Source organism: Xenopus tropicalis, chromosome 6 (genome assembly GCF_000004195.4).
Source record: "Xenopus tropicalis strain Nigerian chromosome 6, UCB_Xtro_10.0, whole genome shotgun sequence".
NCBI classification, from domain to species: Eukaryota; Metazoa; Chordata; class Amphibia; order Anura; family Pipidae; genus Xenopus; species Xenopus tropicalis.
The window spans coordinates 2,448,089-2,465,557 of NC_030682.2; the positions used below are offsets into that span (position 1 = coordinate 2,448,089).

A 17,469-nucleotide genomic window follows, 5' to 3' on the forward strand; every position below is an offset into this window, starting at 1 on the left:
GCCAGATGCCCAGCTACCCAACTGCCAAAGCTAAAGGGCTTCCCCCGTACAGTTTTGGGTTTGTAATTAAAGAAAGGTGTGATAAGTCAGGGTGTCAGTTATTCTCTAACTTGTGAGCTTCACCTATTAGTAAATCATGGCTATACCCCAATACTGAGAAAAGAGAAGATACTTACGGTGATATCATCACAAGTCCGGGGGCAAGGGGGGCCACAACTACTGAACACAGAGCCCAGGATGGCAGAACAGTTGGCTTCTAGAAGAAGGGAAAAACCAATGGAATGACTCCCATACACAATGCCCAGTGACCCATGGCTAAAATAACATGCAGATATGTGTCCTGGGGAGCCAATTAGAGTGCTGGAATGGCTAAACCCCCCCCCCAAAACCAGCAGCGTGTTCTCTGACCCTTCAATAAGAACCTTCCTGCAGGAACCATATAGTCAGCCTGGGTTGGTTCCCTATGGTATTATAGAGACCACAGTTGGATGAAAGTGAGACATGATGGAGCTTGAACTCACCCTGAGTATTAGAAAGCCACCCATGGAAATATAACAGTAGAAGCAGCCTCACAAAGCCAAGGGCCACTAAGAGCAGGAAATGGCAGGTTCATGTGCCCCTATTCCCTTACCTTCTTCACCGGGGCACTCAGCCAGGTGGCAGGGCATTATCTCTGAACTGGGACCCTCGCAGTAATTTCCTTCCCCGAGTGGCAAAGGGCTGTCACATGTCCGGCTCCGCATCTTCACCCCCTCTCCGCAGGTCTTGGTGCAATCAGTCCAACTGCTCCATTGGCTCCAGTTTCCACCCTCTGTCAGGGACATGGGAAATGGATGAGGCAGAATCTGACACCTCGAGGGGCAAATAATTTTCTAGAACACCATACCCTGATCATCTCAACCCCCGTAGACTTTATACATGAAAATGACTTCCCTGGGGCCAGTAGTGAGATATGGATATATATAATATGTATTGTAGCTGGGTTTCTCCACCTCTTTGCTCTCATTGGGAGTCAACTTCACACCAAAATTAATTGTAGGATTATGTGCCGTAGTTGAATTACCATCGCCACTGTATGAATACATTATGGTGACTATGGAGCCGATGTCTCCCAGGGAGATCACAATAATGGAAAAGGGGCCCTATTGAGCATGGCCCCCTCATATCCGTTTGCTTGATGGATAGCACATGGGGTCCCCTGGTGTTTGGCCACCACAACGCTCCTCCAGTGCCAGAGCACTATACCTTCCCTTGGAAAACATCTCATTCTTTATTATCCAGGGACCCAGTGAACCAGTAATAAAGGGACGGACAAATGACCATTCCCAGTACCAGTCATGTGACCCATAGGCTTCACTATAGTATTGGGAATTTAAGGGTCCCAATTCCCCACATCACCAAACTATAGAGATAGAGGAATTCATGGTCACCTGAGCAGGGCTCCACACTACAAGGCTGCTCCTCGCGATCGGGCCCCTGGCAGGGAAGTCCTGTGCCTGATGGGGGAGGATCATCACAGAATCTGTAGCGAGTCTGGAACCCACCGCCACACGTGGAAGAACATTCACTCCATGGAGTCCAGTCTGACCAGTTACCATCAACTGAGAGTATCACAAAGAGAGAATCCCATATAATATATTTATAGAGCCATTTCCACCCAGGCCTTAGCTTAGCTTCACTGCTTATATACTGTAGGTAGGTTCATATGTGAGAGTCATGTTTGTAGTGCAAGTAGGTGGGTATTGAGCATGTTGGGATTACTAGGTCCCACTCACTGGCAAGGTTTAGGGAATGGGTCGTCTTAATTGCATTGTAGGAAAGGGTTTTGGCTTCCCATGCAGGTACCAATATAGTAATGAGTTTTACCCCCATACCCTCTCCATGCCCTGACATCTTCAGAGAATGGCGCAGAGCATTTCTGTGTATATAGAACAAGCGTTACCTTCACAGCCCAGCTGGGTGCAGTTACTGATCTGGCCGGACAAACAGGTGCTGTGGGGAAATAAGGCAATAATTCTATTTATAGTTACATAGTTACATAGTTACATAGGGTTGAAAAAAGACCTGTGTCCATCAAGTTCAACCCATCCAAGTAAACCCAGCACACCTAACCCACACCTACAAATCTATACACTCACATACATAAACTATAAATACAACCACTAGTACTAACTGTAGATATTAGTATCACAATAGCCTTGGATATTCTGATTGATCAAGAACTCATCCAGGCCCCTCTTATAGGCATTAACAGAATCTGCCATTACCACATCACTAGGAAGGGCATTCCATAACCTCACTGCCCTCACCGTGAAAAACCACCTACGCTGCTTCAAATGGAAACTCCTTTCCTCTAATCTATAGGGGTGACCTCTGGTGCGCTGATTGTTTTTATGGGAAAAAAGAACATCCCCCAACTGCCTATAATCCCCTCTAATGTACTTGTACAGAGTAATCATGTCCCCTCGCAAGCGCCTCTTTTCCAGAGAAAACAACCCCAACCTCGACAGTCTCACCTCATAGTTTAAATCTTCCATCCCCTTAACCAGTTTAGTTGCACGTCTCTGCACTCTCTCCAGCTCATTAATATCCCTCTTAAGGACTGGAGCCCAAAACTGCACTGCATACTCAAGGTGAGGCCTTACCAGGGACCTATAAAGGGGCAAAATTATGTTCTCATCCCTTGAGTCAATGCCCTTTTTTATACAAGACAGCACTTTATTTGCTGTAGTAGCCACAGAATGACACTGCCTGGAATTAGACAACTTGTTATCAACAAAAACCCCTAGATCCTTCTCCATTAAGGATACCCCCAACACACTACCATTCAGTAGATAGTTTGCGTTTATATTATTCCTACCAAAGTGCATAACTTTGCACTTATCAACATTGAACCTCATTTCCCAGTTTGCTGCCCAGTTATCTAATTTTGTCAAATCGCTCTGCAAAGCGGCACATCCTGCATGGAACTTATAGTTTTGCACAATTTAGTGTCATCAGCAAAAATAGAAACAGTACTGTCTATGCCCACCTCCAGGTCATTAATAAACAAGTTAAACAGCAAAGGACCAAGGACTGACCCCTGCGGTACTCCACTAACCACACTGGTCCAATTAGAAAATGTTCCATTTACCACCACTCTTTGTACTCTATCCTTCAGCCAGTTCTCTATCCAATTACAAATATTATGTTCTAGGCCAATATTCCTTAATTTGATCATTAACCTTCTGTGAGGTACTGTATCAAACGCTTTAGCAAAGTCCAAGTAGATGACATCAACTGCCATTCCAGCATCAAGGTTCCTGCTCACCTCCTCATAAAAGGCAACTAAATTAGTCTGGCAAGATCTGTTACGCATAAAACCATGCTGGCACAAACTAATAGTATTGTGAGCTGCAATGTATTCAAGTACCCTATCCCTTATTACCCCTTCCAAAAGTTTTCCTACTACTGATGTCAGACTAACAGGCCTATAGTTTTCAGGCTGAGAACGGGATCCCTGTTTAAATAACGGCACCACATTAGCAATCCGCCAGTCTCTCGGCACCATGCCAGACCTCAATGAATCCTGAAAAATTAAGTGAAGAGGTTTGGCAATCACAGCGCTCAGCTCATTTAATACCCTGGGATGAATCCCATCCGGCCCTGGACCTTTGTTTACCTTTACATGTTCAAGTCTCTTTTGAATTTCCTCCCGAGTGACCCATGCGTCAGTAGCTAAATTACTAGCACTGGGTATATTACAAGGGAAGCCTTCATTATCTGGCTCCTCAGATGTATAGACAGATGAAAAATAAGAGTTCAAAATTTCAGCTTTTTCCCCGTTTTCATCAACCAACGTACCCCCCCGTGATAATAAAGTTCCCACCCCTTCTTGCTTCATTTTTTTACTATTCACATAATTAAAAAATAATTTTGGATTCTTTTTACTCCTAGCTGCAATATCCCTTTCCATCTCTATTTTAGCTGCCTGATAGCTTTTTTGCATGCTTTATTTGCTTCCTTGTACCTGATGAAAGTTTCCGCTGTCCCAGCTAACTTGAATGCCCTAAAAGCACGTTTTTTCTTACCAACCTCGACAATAACACTTTTATTCAGCCATAAAGGTTTTGCTTTGCGATGCCTCTCCTTGCTTACTAGGGGGATATACTGTTGTGTATACCTACAAAGCAATGTTTTAAAGATGTTCCATTTTCCTTCTGTGTCTAACCCCATGAAAAGCCTTTCCCAGTTGACACATTGCAGAGATGCCCTTATACTGGCAAAGTCTGCACGTCTAAAATTGAGTGTTTTAGTTACTCCCTTATAGAGCTGTCTCTGCAGCATTATCCCAAAGGAGACCATGTTGGGATCACTGTTCCCCAAATGCTCACCCACACAAATGTTAGAGATAAGTTCATTATTATTAGAAATCACCAGGTCCAAAATAGCGTCATTCCTAGTGGGTTCTTGAACTGCCTGAAATAAAAAGTTGTCATTTAGCATATTTACAAACCTACTAGCTGTTTCTGACTTAGCCCCCCCATTACTCCAGTCAATGTCCGGATAATTAAAGTCCCCCATAACAACAACTTGACCCAGTTTTGAAGCCTCCTCCATTTGCAACAATAGCTGGGCCTCATCCCCCTCATCTATACGGGGGGTTTATAGCATACACCAATGATCATTTTCTTTGTGACCTTCAGCCCTACTGAAATTTCTACCCAAAGAGATTCGACGTTTTCATTGGTAATGTCTTTATTACATGGCTTTAAGTCTGACTTTACGTAAAGACAAACCCCTCCACCCTTTTTAATCTCTCTGTCCCTCCTAAAAAGCGTATACCCATTTAAATTCACAGCCCAGTCACATTTATCATCCCACCAGGTCTCAGTGATACCTATTAAATCATAATTTTCAATACATGCAATAGCTTGCAGCTCCCCTAATTTACCCGACAAGCTACGCGCATTAGCCAGCATGCAGCGGAGATTATTACTTCTCCCTCTGATGTTTACATTAGCTAAGGGAGAATTAGAGCTAAGGCAATTATGAGACTGCTTTCCTTGTAACGGAAGCTCCTTATCTGATAAACTATATGCCCCCCTCACTCCTCCCCCACAACCCTTTGCTAGTCCCCCTACCCCGTCTACACTAATTTTCCCATGGAATTCTAGCTCACCCACCCCCCCCTTGTCTAGTTTAAACACTCCTCCAACCTCTTAACCATTCTCTCCCCTAGCACAGCAGACCCCCTTCCATTGAGGTGCAATCCGTCAGGGCTGTATAGATTGTACCCCAAGGAAAAGTCAGCCCAGTGCTCTAGGAACCCAAACCCTTCCTTCCTACACCAAGACTTTAGCCACGCATTTAGCTCCCTAAGCTCCCGCTGTCTCCCTAAACTTGCACGCGGCACCGGCAAAATTTCCGAAAAAATGACATTGGAGGACCTTTGCCTAATCTTAGAGCCTAGATCCCTGAACTCACTCTTTAAAGTCCCCCACCTACCGTTCATTTTGTCGTTAGTACCGATATGTACCAAGACAGCCGGGTCATGCCCAGCCCCTCCCAATAATGTGTCAACCCGATCAACCACATGCCGAACCCTGGCACCAGGAAGACAGCAAACTGTCCGGTTGAAGCGATTACCCTGTCCACTTTCCTAATGATCGAATCCCCTATAACCACCATCTGTTTAGGCCTAGCTCTGCTCTCCTCCCCACCACTACTAGTGAAACTGGTCTCCCGGCTGTTAGAGAGATCAGCCTCACCTAGAACCGCCAATCCAGAGTTCACACTCCCATCTTCTTCACACAATCTGGCAAATCTGTTGGGATGCGCAAACCCTGGAGCAGCCTCCCTTTTCCTTTTCCCCACACTAGATTTTCTAACTGTCACCCAGCTTACTGCCCTATCATCCTTTTGCTGCTCCCCTCCCCCCCTACTATCTGACCCCACTAGTTCTTGTTCAGTTAACAAGAGACCCCTCTCAAGATTGTTGATTGAACGCAGTGTTGCGACATGTTCCTCTAGGACTCTAACGCGAGCCTCTAAAGTGGCAATTCGCTCACATCCACAACAGAGGTATGCACTTTGGAACTGTTGCTCCACAACTGCATACATGTGGCAGGCTGTGCACTGTGTCAGACCTTCAATGTTGCTACCACTCATTCTCCCAGTTACAAGAACAGTTAAACAAAAATAGGTGTAAGGACTTGTAATAAATACCTTGTTTTACCTTGTTTTTAACTCCCTTAGTGTTTAACTCCCTGAGTTTATAACTCCACTTACAGAGTCCCCACTAACTCCCTGAGTTTATAACTCCACTTACAGAGCCCCCACTAACTCCCTGAGTTTATAACTCCAATTTGGTATTTATTCACTTACACTCTGGGTCAGATCCAATGTCCCATTCTTATCAACTAGAAATACCAGTTGGCAGATTCGTAGGTCTAATGGTGGCCAATGGTCGTAGGAAAGATCATTAGTCCACTCCACTAACGTTAAGAGCTGAATCATCAGATACTGGAATTTTTTGTCCTACCGGCGACTGTTATCATGGGCTTTAACCGATATCAGTGGCCTTGTCTCCCACCATAATCGAACCAATTATCGTACATACAATTATCGTTTCATACAATAATATCGGTGTGTGTATGGCCACCTTAAGGCAATGGTTCCCCTGTGGGGTATCCCCACCAGGGGGGGCATGAAGCTGTAGTGGTGGTGGTTTGGGTTCAGCCTAAAGACCAGCGAGGGTGAGAAACATGAAGAATGGGAATTTGCTGGTATATAGTCGTCTTACTTTAAGGTAAATTACGGTGAGATTTGCATGAATATGTACTTGCTGTGGCTGAATGATCAATATTTTCAATAAATTACCCCCTGTTTTAAAATATGAGGATATCAGAAGCCACCTCGGAGTTCCATGACCTCTATAAAAGCCCTCGGCCTTCAGTACAAGTACAGCAAAGTATTCACTGATTAAAGATGTGACCTTCTAGGGGTTCATTGGCCAAAGGTTGGACCTTCAAGGTGGGGGGGTGAATTGAAAAAGTTTGACATGCCCCAAGGTGAAAAATAAAAGGAATGAGCAGGAAGGAAGTCAAACTACGTATTAGTTATCTCTTTCCTGGTCTGGTCATAAGAGAAGAACAAGTAGTTCTTTCCCTCAGATTGTGAATTGGTTAATACCTCTCTAAATAATAAATATTCCCATTATGAAACTAAAATTGTGGGTTACTGGTGGGGTTCATGGAAGACAGAAGACAGCAGAGATGCTCACCAGTTGTTGCAGCCTCTGGGCACAGTTTCTCCTGCTTCATACAAAGCTCCATCCTCAGTGCATGGACAGGCGGCGGTGGGGACACAGAGGTTGTTCTGCAGTTCAAGAAGAGGGAAAAGAAATTGTAGTCCAAACATTCAGCCTGATTGTCATGCATTTACAGAATAAGGTCCCCAAGGATGACTTGGCCAATCAGATACAACAGAATATGCTAGGCTACTTAATGATGGAGGCAGTGATGTCTTCTTCTACTCCACCCCACCGGTCCCATCATAACGACGAGCTGATAGTACTCACCAGCAGAACTTCCCCGTGGTGGCAGTAACACCCAGGCTGACAGCTGCCATTGGTCGTTTCACTGGAGAGATCAGCGCAGGAGGAAGGTCCATCGCCACATTCCTTCCAAACCTTCCCATCTGGGCACACACCTGGAGCCTCACCTGAAGGTGGAATATTAACCATTAAACTGATAGCAATGGCCCAAGCTGCCCTGGATACAGCAGGACTGGAATGGGAGATGTTACTTGGCACATAAAACCTACAGCCAGAAGCTTGGAGAAGGGCCCTAAATTGCCTTCTTCTGGCCCCATATCTTTTCCTTGTTAATCTACTTTACCAGGATTATAGAGAAGGATGGGTCCGTGTGTGGCACATCTGGAGAGATTATATTCAATACAGTCAGAGTCCGGTATCTACAAAGCAGACTCACCGGAGCAGGGCCTGAGGTTACAAGTGGAGAACTCAATCCTTCTGAGGACAACACCGGATCGGCTGCGATTCCTGTATCCTCCCCCGCAGGGAACCGAACACTCGGACCAGGGACTCCACTCCCCAGCGGAGCCTAAGATGGAGAAACATAGGTATTAATGGTGATCTCCCATTCAGGGCCTTAGACTGTTCATTACAACCTTTAGATGCACTAATTGCTCATTAGTACTGGTATTATTAGACTATGGTAGAAATAATAAGGACCAATCACAAACATTTATAAGAGACTGATAGTTGTAGTGTAGTTGATGGCCCTGTAGTATTTAGATGCCGGACTAGTGCCCCCCACCATTTACCCACTCATACCTACCCCTGCATGACTGAAGGCTACAGAACTCAATGTCGACATTGGATCCCTCACACCCTCGTCCGCCATTTGCTGGGGGTGGGTTGGTTCCGGAGCGGTACCGTCGCCTGGTTCCCACATTGCAGGTTCTACTGCAGGAGCTCCATGTGGTCCAGGTGCTCCAGCCACAGTCCACTGAAGGGTAAATGGTCAGAGGAAGATGGTAAAGTATTGGCTGTGAGAACCTAGTAGACTTGTGGCTCAATACTAATTATACATTTTAAGCACCAAAGTGGGGCTCAATGACCATTTACCTGGACACGGTTCTTGGCCACAGAGCATCTCCCCCGCCGCACAGGTACTGTGAATGGAACATACAACATGGCATTACATGGCCAACTCATTCTGTAGCAATAAAACTAAGGGGTCAACCCTATATGGAGACTCAATAGAGTAGAACAGCCCCAAATATCATCTCAGTCTGATATTTACCAGTTATTGCAGCCATCCAATGTTGCATTCTCCCCAGGCTGGTAGATCGCCCCCTGGTGGTAACAAGGGCATTCACTCTGGGGCAAGCAGCTGTTATTTTGCAGGAATAGGCCTTCTGGGCAATAGCAGCCCTCATAGCAGGCAGAAGTGCACTCCACAAGGGCAGCTTGGTCGAGGCAGAGCCGGGGACAGGCCCCACCACCACTCCGGCATTGCTCCGCCGTTTGGTATATCATGTTCTCAGGGCACAGCTCTGTGGGGGGGAAATGGGATTAAAATGTTATAACTGCCATTCCCCCAACCCGGATATGGTTCTATAGGAGAAACAGGAGCCCCACAGGGGGCCGGAGGTTGGAAAGCCAGGAGAGCTCCCTATCAATGCGACCAATGGGAGGCATGACACCCCTAAAGCTTTGCCGCCATAGGTCCAGGCCTTCCCAGTCTCTGGGACTGGGACTGAAGAGCTGAACTGGGGGGATGAACCTCATTCCTCAGCTGAACAGTAGGAGATGGAAAGCTCTGCCTTATGGGGTACCCTTTATAGTAGTGTTTGGCACCCCTAAGGCCACACAGAGTTTGTATTCAATATGCTGGGGGCCTCATCACATCTCTCACCCTGGCAGGGGTGGGTGTTACACTCTCGGGTTTGGATCTGGGGACCTCGACAGTCAGAGCCTCCATAAGAAGGGTGCGGTTTGGAGCAGGTTCGGTTCCGCGTCTGAATCCCAGAGTCACAGGTTGCGGTGCATTCCGACCATGGGCTCCACTGGGACCAACCCCCAGTCACTGGGTACAAACAGAGAAAACACATTACATTTAGGGTAAAGGTATTGGCTCTAAGTATCACTCGTGTATTATATGGGATAATGTACCCCCTACTGTAAATGATAAGGATATTAGCAGTCACTGAGGGGTTCTTTGCCCCCCATATAAAGGCACAAGGCTGCAGGCTGAGTTATACAGGGAACTCTGAGTATCACTCATGTCTTATAAGGGATAATGTACCCCCTACTGTAAATGATAAGGATATTAGCAGTCACTGAGGGGTTCTGTGCCCCCCATATAAAGGCACAAGGCTGCAGGCTGAGTTATACAGGGAACTCTGAGTATCACTCATGTATTATAAGGCATAATGTACCCCCTACTGTAAATGATAAGGATATTAGCAGTCACTGAGGGGTTCTGTGCCCCCCATATAAAGGCACAAGGCTGCAGGCTGAGTTATACAGGGAACTCTGAGTATCACTCATGTATTATAAGGGATAATGTACCCCCTACTGTAAATGATAAGGATATTAGCAGTCACTGAGGGGTTCTGTGCCCCCCATATAAAGGCACAAGGCTGCAGGCTGAGTTATACAGGGAACTCTGAGTATCACTCATGTATTATAAGGGATAATGTACCCCCTACTGTAAATGATAAGGATATTAGCAGTCACTGAGGGGTTCTGTGCCCCCCATATAAAGGCACAAGGCTGCAGGCTGAGTTATACAGGGAACTCTGAGTATCACTCATGTATTATAAGGGATAATGTACCCCCTACTGTAAATGATAAGGATATTAGCAGTCACTGAGGGGTTCTGTGCCCCCCATATAAAGGCACAAGGCTGCAGGCTGAGTTATACAGGGAACTCTGAGTATCACTCATGTATTATAAGGGATAATGTACCCCCTACTGTAAATGATAAGGATATTAGCAGTCACTGAGGGGTTCTGTGCCCCCCATATAAAGGCACAAGGCTGCAGGCTGAGTTATACAGGGAACTCTGAGTATCACTCATGTATTATAAGGGATGCTGGTTTGTACCTTTCCAGCCTCTCACCTGGGCACAATGGCGTATCGCAGGCCTCCTCCTGTACAGATTCTCCTACACAAGGTGACGTAGAAGACGCCAGGGAGTTGTTGCAATGTCGGAATCGTCTCCTCACCCCTAAATGTTCCACATCATAGACGCATGTCTTGGAGCAGGCAGACCAGGGAGTCCACTCACCCCACATTCTATCTGTCTCTGTGACTGTGAGAGGAAACGTGCAGTTACACTGAGTTAGTTACACTGGTGGCAGCCAATGGATCATGTTTATGGACCTCCTGTAGGACTATGGTGGATATGAAGTGCTACAGTGAGGCCCCAACAATCTCCCCAGTTGGCTGGATCCTCTTACCATTATCACAGCTGGAGAAACATTCCCGCACTTCCCTGGTATCTCCATCACATGGGGCACCACCGTTGGCACTGGGTGGGTTGGTCGGAGACCTGAAGGCAGAGTAAATATACAAAATGTATACATTGAAAGGGTCTAGTGAATTACATACAGTACTTGCCCCCTCCATGGATAGACTGGGTTACGGTTCTACTCTGAGGATACGTTGGGAATAGGATGACGCCTTACCTGAACCTCTCCTGAACTCCGGAGCCACAGGTCCGATCACATGGAGTCCAATGAGACCACGCGGACCAACCACAGTTCACGGGACAGTCCGACTCGTCACAGTTTATTTTCCCATCCTTGCAATGACTTGTTATAGAGGAGAGAAATGTATAAGGCTGAGTATTCCCACCAGTAAGTGTCCCATGAACATACGTCCACCACTGAGCTCCCAAGGGCTATGAACTTCCCAACAGGACTTGACCAATATACGTGATCTGGTCACAGGAAAAACATGGCCTACTGGCTGAGCCCCATAGTGCCCACCTTTATCTCATATAACATTTTCCATTCATCCCAAATCTTCCCCCATGAGCTGCACTTGCTGAGCCTACCACACGGTGCAGTTGTCCCCGCTGAAGGTCTCCCCGGTGGCCTGAGATCCATGGTCCGTATGGCAGAGACAGCGGCTGATATTCTCACAAGTCCCATTCTGTAGGAACAGACCCTGAGGGCAGCGGCAGCCTGTGGAATTGGAAAGGCCACTGTCAGGGCATAGGTGCTATATAGGAAGGTACAATGTTACCTACTCTACTGGTGTGTGATATACAGCAAATGGATAAAGGCTCCTGTGAGTCAGAGGATGCACACAAAACTAGGGAAACACAGGGAAAAAAATACCAAAATTCACCACCAGGTGGCACATGGTCTATGGTATTTTCTATTCTGTTTGCTGGCAAGTCTTTGCACTCTAGCACCATCTAGAGGCAGGATTTATCTTTCAAAACATGGTGCCTGGACATGGTGAGACAAAATATGAAAACTTGCTGGCTGCATCCCATTTATCATGTTATATATAGGAGCGTACGATCCAGGCCGTAGTAACAGAATGTTCCTGCCAGTTCTATATATAGTGTATTTATGTGGTGGGGAAACCTTTGGAAGTTTGTTTCCTGTTGAGTCTGATATAGTATTCAGCCTTCTATTGGATAGCACTCCCAGATATGTTGGGGCTTTAAAAATAGTTATTATGAATAATAATAATAACCCCTCAGGGTCTGTTTAGAAGAAACCTTCAACATGATGAGCAGAAGGGTAGATAACTGATCTGAGTTATTCACTAGCCAATAGCATTGAGCCCCATGGAAAGAAAAGGGAGAAGAGACACTTGTGATTGGGAGTGATTAGAGAAGCTCCACCAAGTGATGTCATGCCCTGGGCGTGGCTTAGAATCCCATTGGTGCAAAAGTATTAGGTGGTTTCTCATAGTGGGTATAACATGGAGAGGGGCAGCCATGTTCTTTCTCTTTGATGCCTTCAAGCTGAGCTTAGATTGAGTGTGTAGCAGTGTGTGATGCCTGAAGGTACAGACTCTTGGCTCTTGGAGTTGGTTGTTAAAGAACCAGGGGCACCTAAAGCCTGCCCCATGGTGAGTTCATGAAGGAATAACCAATGAGAGACAGGGTTTTCCTACCCCAATGTCCCATTAGCAACTGAATGAAATGAATGTTGAAATGACAAATGTTCCTTCGAGAATACCCAGAAAATAGGAATGTCCTTAAGGTGAAGGCCCTTCTCAATATATAAACCCATTAGAATGATATCACTCGATAGCCAAGATGATTACGGCACCAATACTGCACAATTGGATGGGACTGGGAACATTAGTAACTGGGAGAGTTATAAAGAGTAAGGCAGGTAATGGCGCCCAATGGGGTAAGAGTTCTAGACCCTGCAATGCGATGGTATTTAGAGCAGAAGAGCCACATTCATTCATTGTGCCGCTTACCGGCCATACAGCTGCTGTTGCACAGGGTCTCCGCATTGAGGCCGCGGCACGTCTGGGGACACGCATCCAACCGCAGAGGCTCACAGTCACTAGCGTTCACGTAGATCATCTCTGGGCCACAGTCTGTAATGAGAGAGGTATATCTCTTGGGTTCTAAGGCTGGCACTCAGCACTATCTCCCAGCGTCCACTATGAGCCCATGTCCCATTGGCTTATATATTGAGAATATTATCCCCCCTGTAGTTAAATGTAAGTATATTTTGAGTCACCAAGGGGTTTTATATGGGTCCAAGGTGACTTTTAACATGGTCATGTGACACAGATTACATCACCAATGACCAATTTTAGCTGATGACATCACTAAGCACCATTTATAAGTATGTTGTTTATCTCTACAGATGACCCATTACAAAGACAAGGCCTAAAACAGCTCAGTTACCCAGTGTATCTCCGCATGGCTGCAGGTTGCAGGACTCGGTCTGTACGGCTTCCCCTCTACATGGTAGGCCACCATTTTTCGGTGGGGGATCTTCACAGCTCCTCTTCCTCGAGCGAACCCCTCCTTGGCATTCAGCATCACACGGAGACCAGTCGCCCCAAGGAGACCAGGCGCCATTCACTAAGGGAGCACAAACACCAGGGTAGAGTAGTAACATGAACTCTATCGATGGTTTGGTGAGTCCCAGTACCCCCAGGCAATATGGTGGTTACTATATAATTCCGACCAGTAGTAACAACTTTGTTTTTATTGGCAAATGACTGTTGACAACAACTGACTAGTGATGGGCGAAAAGTTTCGCCAGGCATGGATTCGCGGATGAAAAATTTCGCTGCGGAAAAATTCGCCGCACGTCCAAAAATTGTCGCCGGCGTCAAAAAAGAATAGTCGCGGGCGACAAAATAATAGCCACGGGCGCCGAAACAATAGCCGCACGACAAAATAATAGCCGCGGGCGACGAAACAATAGCCGGCGCGACAAAATAATAGCCGCGGGCGACGAAACAATAGCCGCGGGCGACGAAATAATAGCAGCGGGCGACGAAACAATAGCCACGTAACAAAATAATAGCCGCGGGCGATGAAACAATAGCCGCGAGACAAAATAATAGCCGCGGGCGACAAATTTCTTTTGTCGCACGACATTTTCGCTGTTTCGCGAATTTTTCGCCGTTTCGCGGATCTTTTGGAAGATTCGCAAGTTTTTCGGCGAAGCGAAACGGAACAGATTCGCTCATCACTACAACTGACCCATCTTTCTTTCTGTTTGTATCTCGGTTTGTTCTTACCCCAGTCTCACCCTACCCCTTCTCTCCTATATTTACCTGGGCAGGCTTGTACGAAGCAGCTCTTGCTGTCAAACTGAGCCTCATCACAGTGCCCCCCAGGCTGGCGCTCTCTGATCACATCACGTCGCCTGAAGGTCACCCCTAGTCCACATGTGCGACTGCAATCACTCCAGAACGTCCAAGGTGAAAGGATGCAATCGGCTAAACCAAAAGAGTTCATTCAGGAAAAGGCCCTGTTTATAAGCTGTCAATATAAAATCCTCTATACAAATGTTGACGGTGATAGTTGTTGATAGTTGAATTGTGAAAATTGAGGTAAAAGAGAAGCAATTGTTGATATAAAGATGAAACCTACACCTGTAGCATCTACAAGTAGTAGAATGGGCCACTGGGACCTACAAGACTCAACTTACCACACTTGTCTTCATCGGAACCATCGGCACAATCCCTGTGCAGGTCACATCTCCTCTCCATGGCCAGGCACTCCCCACTAGCACAGGCAAACTGCCGGGCAGAGCACAGACTGGCACCTGGACTCAATGTTGGCCACAGTGTTGGGTGAGTGGTTGGTACGATTATGGTCATATTACCTGAAGCATCCAGAAGAAGACACGTTATAAAGGAGGAGGAGATACATGAGAGAGATCTCACTTTCTGGAAGAAAGGTAATAAACCTACCACAGTGATACTCGTCAGACCCATCAATACAATCCTCCTGCCCATCACACACAAAGGAACTGTCCACACAGCCAAAAGTAGAACAGGCAAACTGGCCCACACTGCAGGGGATTCTGGGAAATAGTGTAGACATGCTTGCCCCTGGCCCACCGCTTGGCTCTGTAAAACAAGTAGCACCATGTTGTGTTAGGCATATAAACTGGTGTCCTATGTAGTGAAAGGAAACTGAAATGGAATATGTAGCGTTGGGCTACAAGTTTATCCACTGGTTGGAGCTCCAATTATTTCATTTATTTCAAAAGGAAAGGGGTAGAGGCAAATTGTCCAAATGTAGGTCCTCCATCTCTAGTCATTTGGAAGGGCAAATGTAAGGAAACTATTTAGTAAAAAATGACAACAAAGTATATTAAAAACATCATTAACATCCACCATGAATAATGTCATGTACAGGAATGCTGGGCAATCCCCGTTGGCCAATACATTGGTTTCCATTGACTGTCAGAGTAAGGGATTGTTAAGGCAGGTTGAGTAGAAGATATTACTGGGATATTTTACTAACACTGGGCAAATGTGTTGCTCGGTAGTAAACCATAGAAACCATCAGTTTTTAATTTTATTGTTTCAGCCAGTGTCGGACTGGGACCCCAGGGGCCCACCAGAAAACCTTAGACCATAGACCCACTTTCCAAATTATTTTTCCTCCTTTCCTCACCCAAACTCTTTATTCTCCCAGTCTCTTTTATTTACATGCTAGCATCTATTCCTCCCTCTATTTCTCCTCTTTCTTCCCATTCAGAAATAGGGAATGACCATGAAACAGGCCAAATGGCCAAGAGCAGGAGGGCCCACTGACACCTGGGACCACCGCGAGTTTTCCTGGTATCCTGGTGGGCCCACTGATTGGTGGACACAGGTTAGTGTCCAGGGGCACATTTGCCCAGTGTTATGTAAAATGAGAAATACTGTCTAAAGGGATGTTGGCATGGAAGCCTGAAGGAAAGGCATTGTCCACCAGGGACAGCTGTGGGTGGAAGTGCGTTCTTTGAAGCTGTTGGATATATCATGAGGAATAATCTATATCACGAGTCAGTGTAGCTATTGTGGGGGCCCTGTTTTATGTGGGCAAAGAAATTGAAGGTGCAAAGTCTGCACCAGGCCTAGTAGGCCTTGCCAATACTCAGTAGATATTAACTCCTCAATCCTAAGGACTTTGCACCAAGACATATCAGAACAAAGAATAGACAACCAACAAACCTTTTGTTACAAGTGTGGCCTGATGCTCTTCATGAGTCCCTGGCCTAGGGGGTCCAATTTCATGTGCGCCCTTCTCTGGTGGAACCTCAATAGGCTCCTTCCAAACAATAACTGTACCACCCTCACCAGGCTTCAGGCTGGCATGATGTCCTTCAGGTACAGAAATAAGCTCTGGCTTGACTGGTCTCATACCTGGTTCTCCAGGGCCCAGAGAAGCTGTCCTTAGTGTAGGGAAAAGTGTACCTTCTGTTCCCATTTCTTTATACAAATCTGTGGTGACTGTTTCACCTGTCTGATAAGATGGCTGGTGTCCCTCCTTTGGTGAAACGGTTCTTGGTGTGAGAGACGGGGGTTCTGTCTTGTCCCCTGCTGGGTAAGGTGTCATGTTTTCATAGGCATGATCTGGTGATGTAGTGTGATAGGAAGCATAGCTATCTGCACTCGTCCCAGCTGTTCCCGTCCCTATAACTGAATCCCTTGCTCCTACGCTTATGGTTGGCAAACCTGTCAATGGTTGATGGCCATCTACATGAGGTTTTGTAGCCAGAATCCACTCATCCTTACCGGTAAAAGGTGTAAACAAGCCAGGTATGCCAGTCTGGTAGCCACTGGTGGGCACTCCAGGAGCTCCCACAACTGCTCCCCCAGAGGTTTCGATATGGCCGGATGTTACAGCAGCCATCATTGGTGTATTTCCACCTGTATTTTCTGTTATTCCTGGAAGCCCGGGAGAACCAGTGGGAAACACTCCAGGCTTCTGACTTCCTGGTTTTAAATTCTGTTCGGGGGTGTCTGGGATTTTGATTCCAGGAATTCCATCAACACTCTGTTCTCTCTGAATACCCGGATACCCAGTAGCTACAGAAGTTTCTTTAGTTCCTGGTTTCACACTTAAAATTCCTGGGTCTCCAGTTGGTTGAGGTTGATAAGAAAGTCCTGGTTCCCCAGTGTCTATAGGATTCTTTGTAGCTCCACCTGGAAGTGGGGTGGCCGCCATATGAGGACTTCCAGGAGATATACCTGAAATTCCTTCTCCTGTATTGAAAAAAGCATTATGGTTAAATTGATTCAACATGCTGACCCCCAGCCGCACCCATAAATACAACATTCCCTAGAGAAGACATACCTGGGGTAACAGAAGCCCAGTGACCTGTCCAGCCTGGTGGATAGATAGTACTTATTGTAACATCTGAAGTGTTCTCAGTCAATGGCAAGGATCCTTGTAAGGAAAAAATGGCACAATATTATTCTTTTATTGATATAGTGATATAATTCCACATATG

At 46.2% G+C, this 17,469-nt stretch overlaps 1 protein-coding gene across 1 annotated transcript in view; it reads right to left on the reverse strand.

The window, feature by feature from the left end:
• sspo (SCO-spondin) overlaps positions 1–17,469 on the reverse strand; it is a 96,885-nt gene that overhangs the window by 32,371 nt on the left and 47,045 nt on the right. The window contains exons 53-74 of the mRNA XM_031903910.1: positions 17,313–17,405; positions 16,187–17,221; positions 14,933–15,091; positions 14,668–14,844; positions 14,291–14,455; positions 13,407–13,586; positions 12,968–13,090; positions 11,574–11,703; positions 11,203–11,328; positions 10,975–11,066; positions 10,635–10,826; positions 9,426–9,596; positions 8,811–9,063; positions 8,633–8,679; positions 8,343–8,513; positions 7,974–8,105; positions 7,562–7,704; positions 7,265–7,359; positions 1,943–1,992; positions 1,431–1,601; positions 632–811; positions 177–256 (exon numbers count right to left, since the gene is read on the reverse strand). Coding sequence (XP_031759770.1) covers positions 177–256; positions 632–811; positions 1,431–1,601; positions 1,943–1,992; positions 7,265–7,359; positions 7,562–7,704; positions 7,974–8,105; positions 8,343–8,513; positions 8,633–8,679; positions 8,811–9,063; positions 9,426–9,596; positions 10,635–10,826; positions 10,975–11,066; positions 11,203–11,328; positions 11,574–11,703; positions 12,968–13,090; positions 13,407–13,586; positions 14,291–14,455; positions 14,668–14,844; positions 14,933–15,091; positions 16,187–17,221; positions 17,313–17,405 — 3,965 coding nt within the window. The remainder of the gene's footprint in view (positions 1–176; positions 257–631; positions 812–1,430; positions 1,602–1,942; positions 1,993–7,264; positions 7,360–7,561; positions 7,705–7,973; positions 8,106–8,342; positions 8,514–8,632; positions 8,680–8,810; positions 9,064–9,425; positions 9,597–10,634; positions 10,827–10,974; positions 11,067–11,202; positions 11,329–11,573; positions 11,704–12,967; positions 13,091–13,406; positions 13,587–14,290; positions 14,456–14,667; positions 14,845–14,932; positions 15,092–16,186; positions 17,222–17,312; positions 17,406–17,469) is intronic.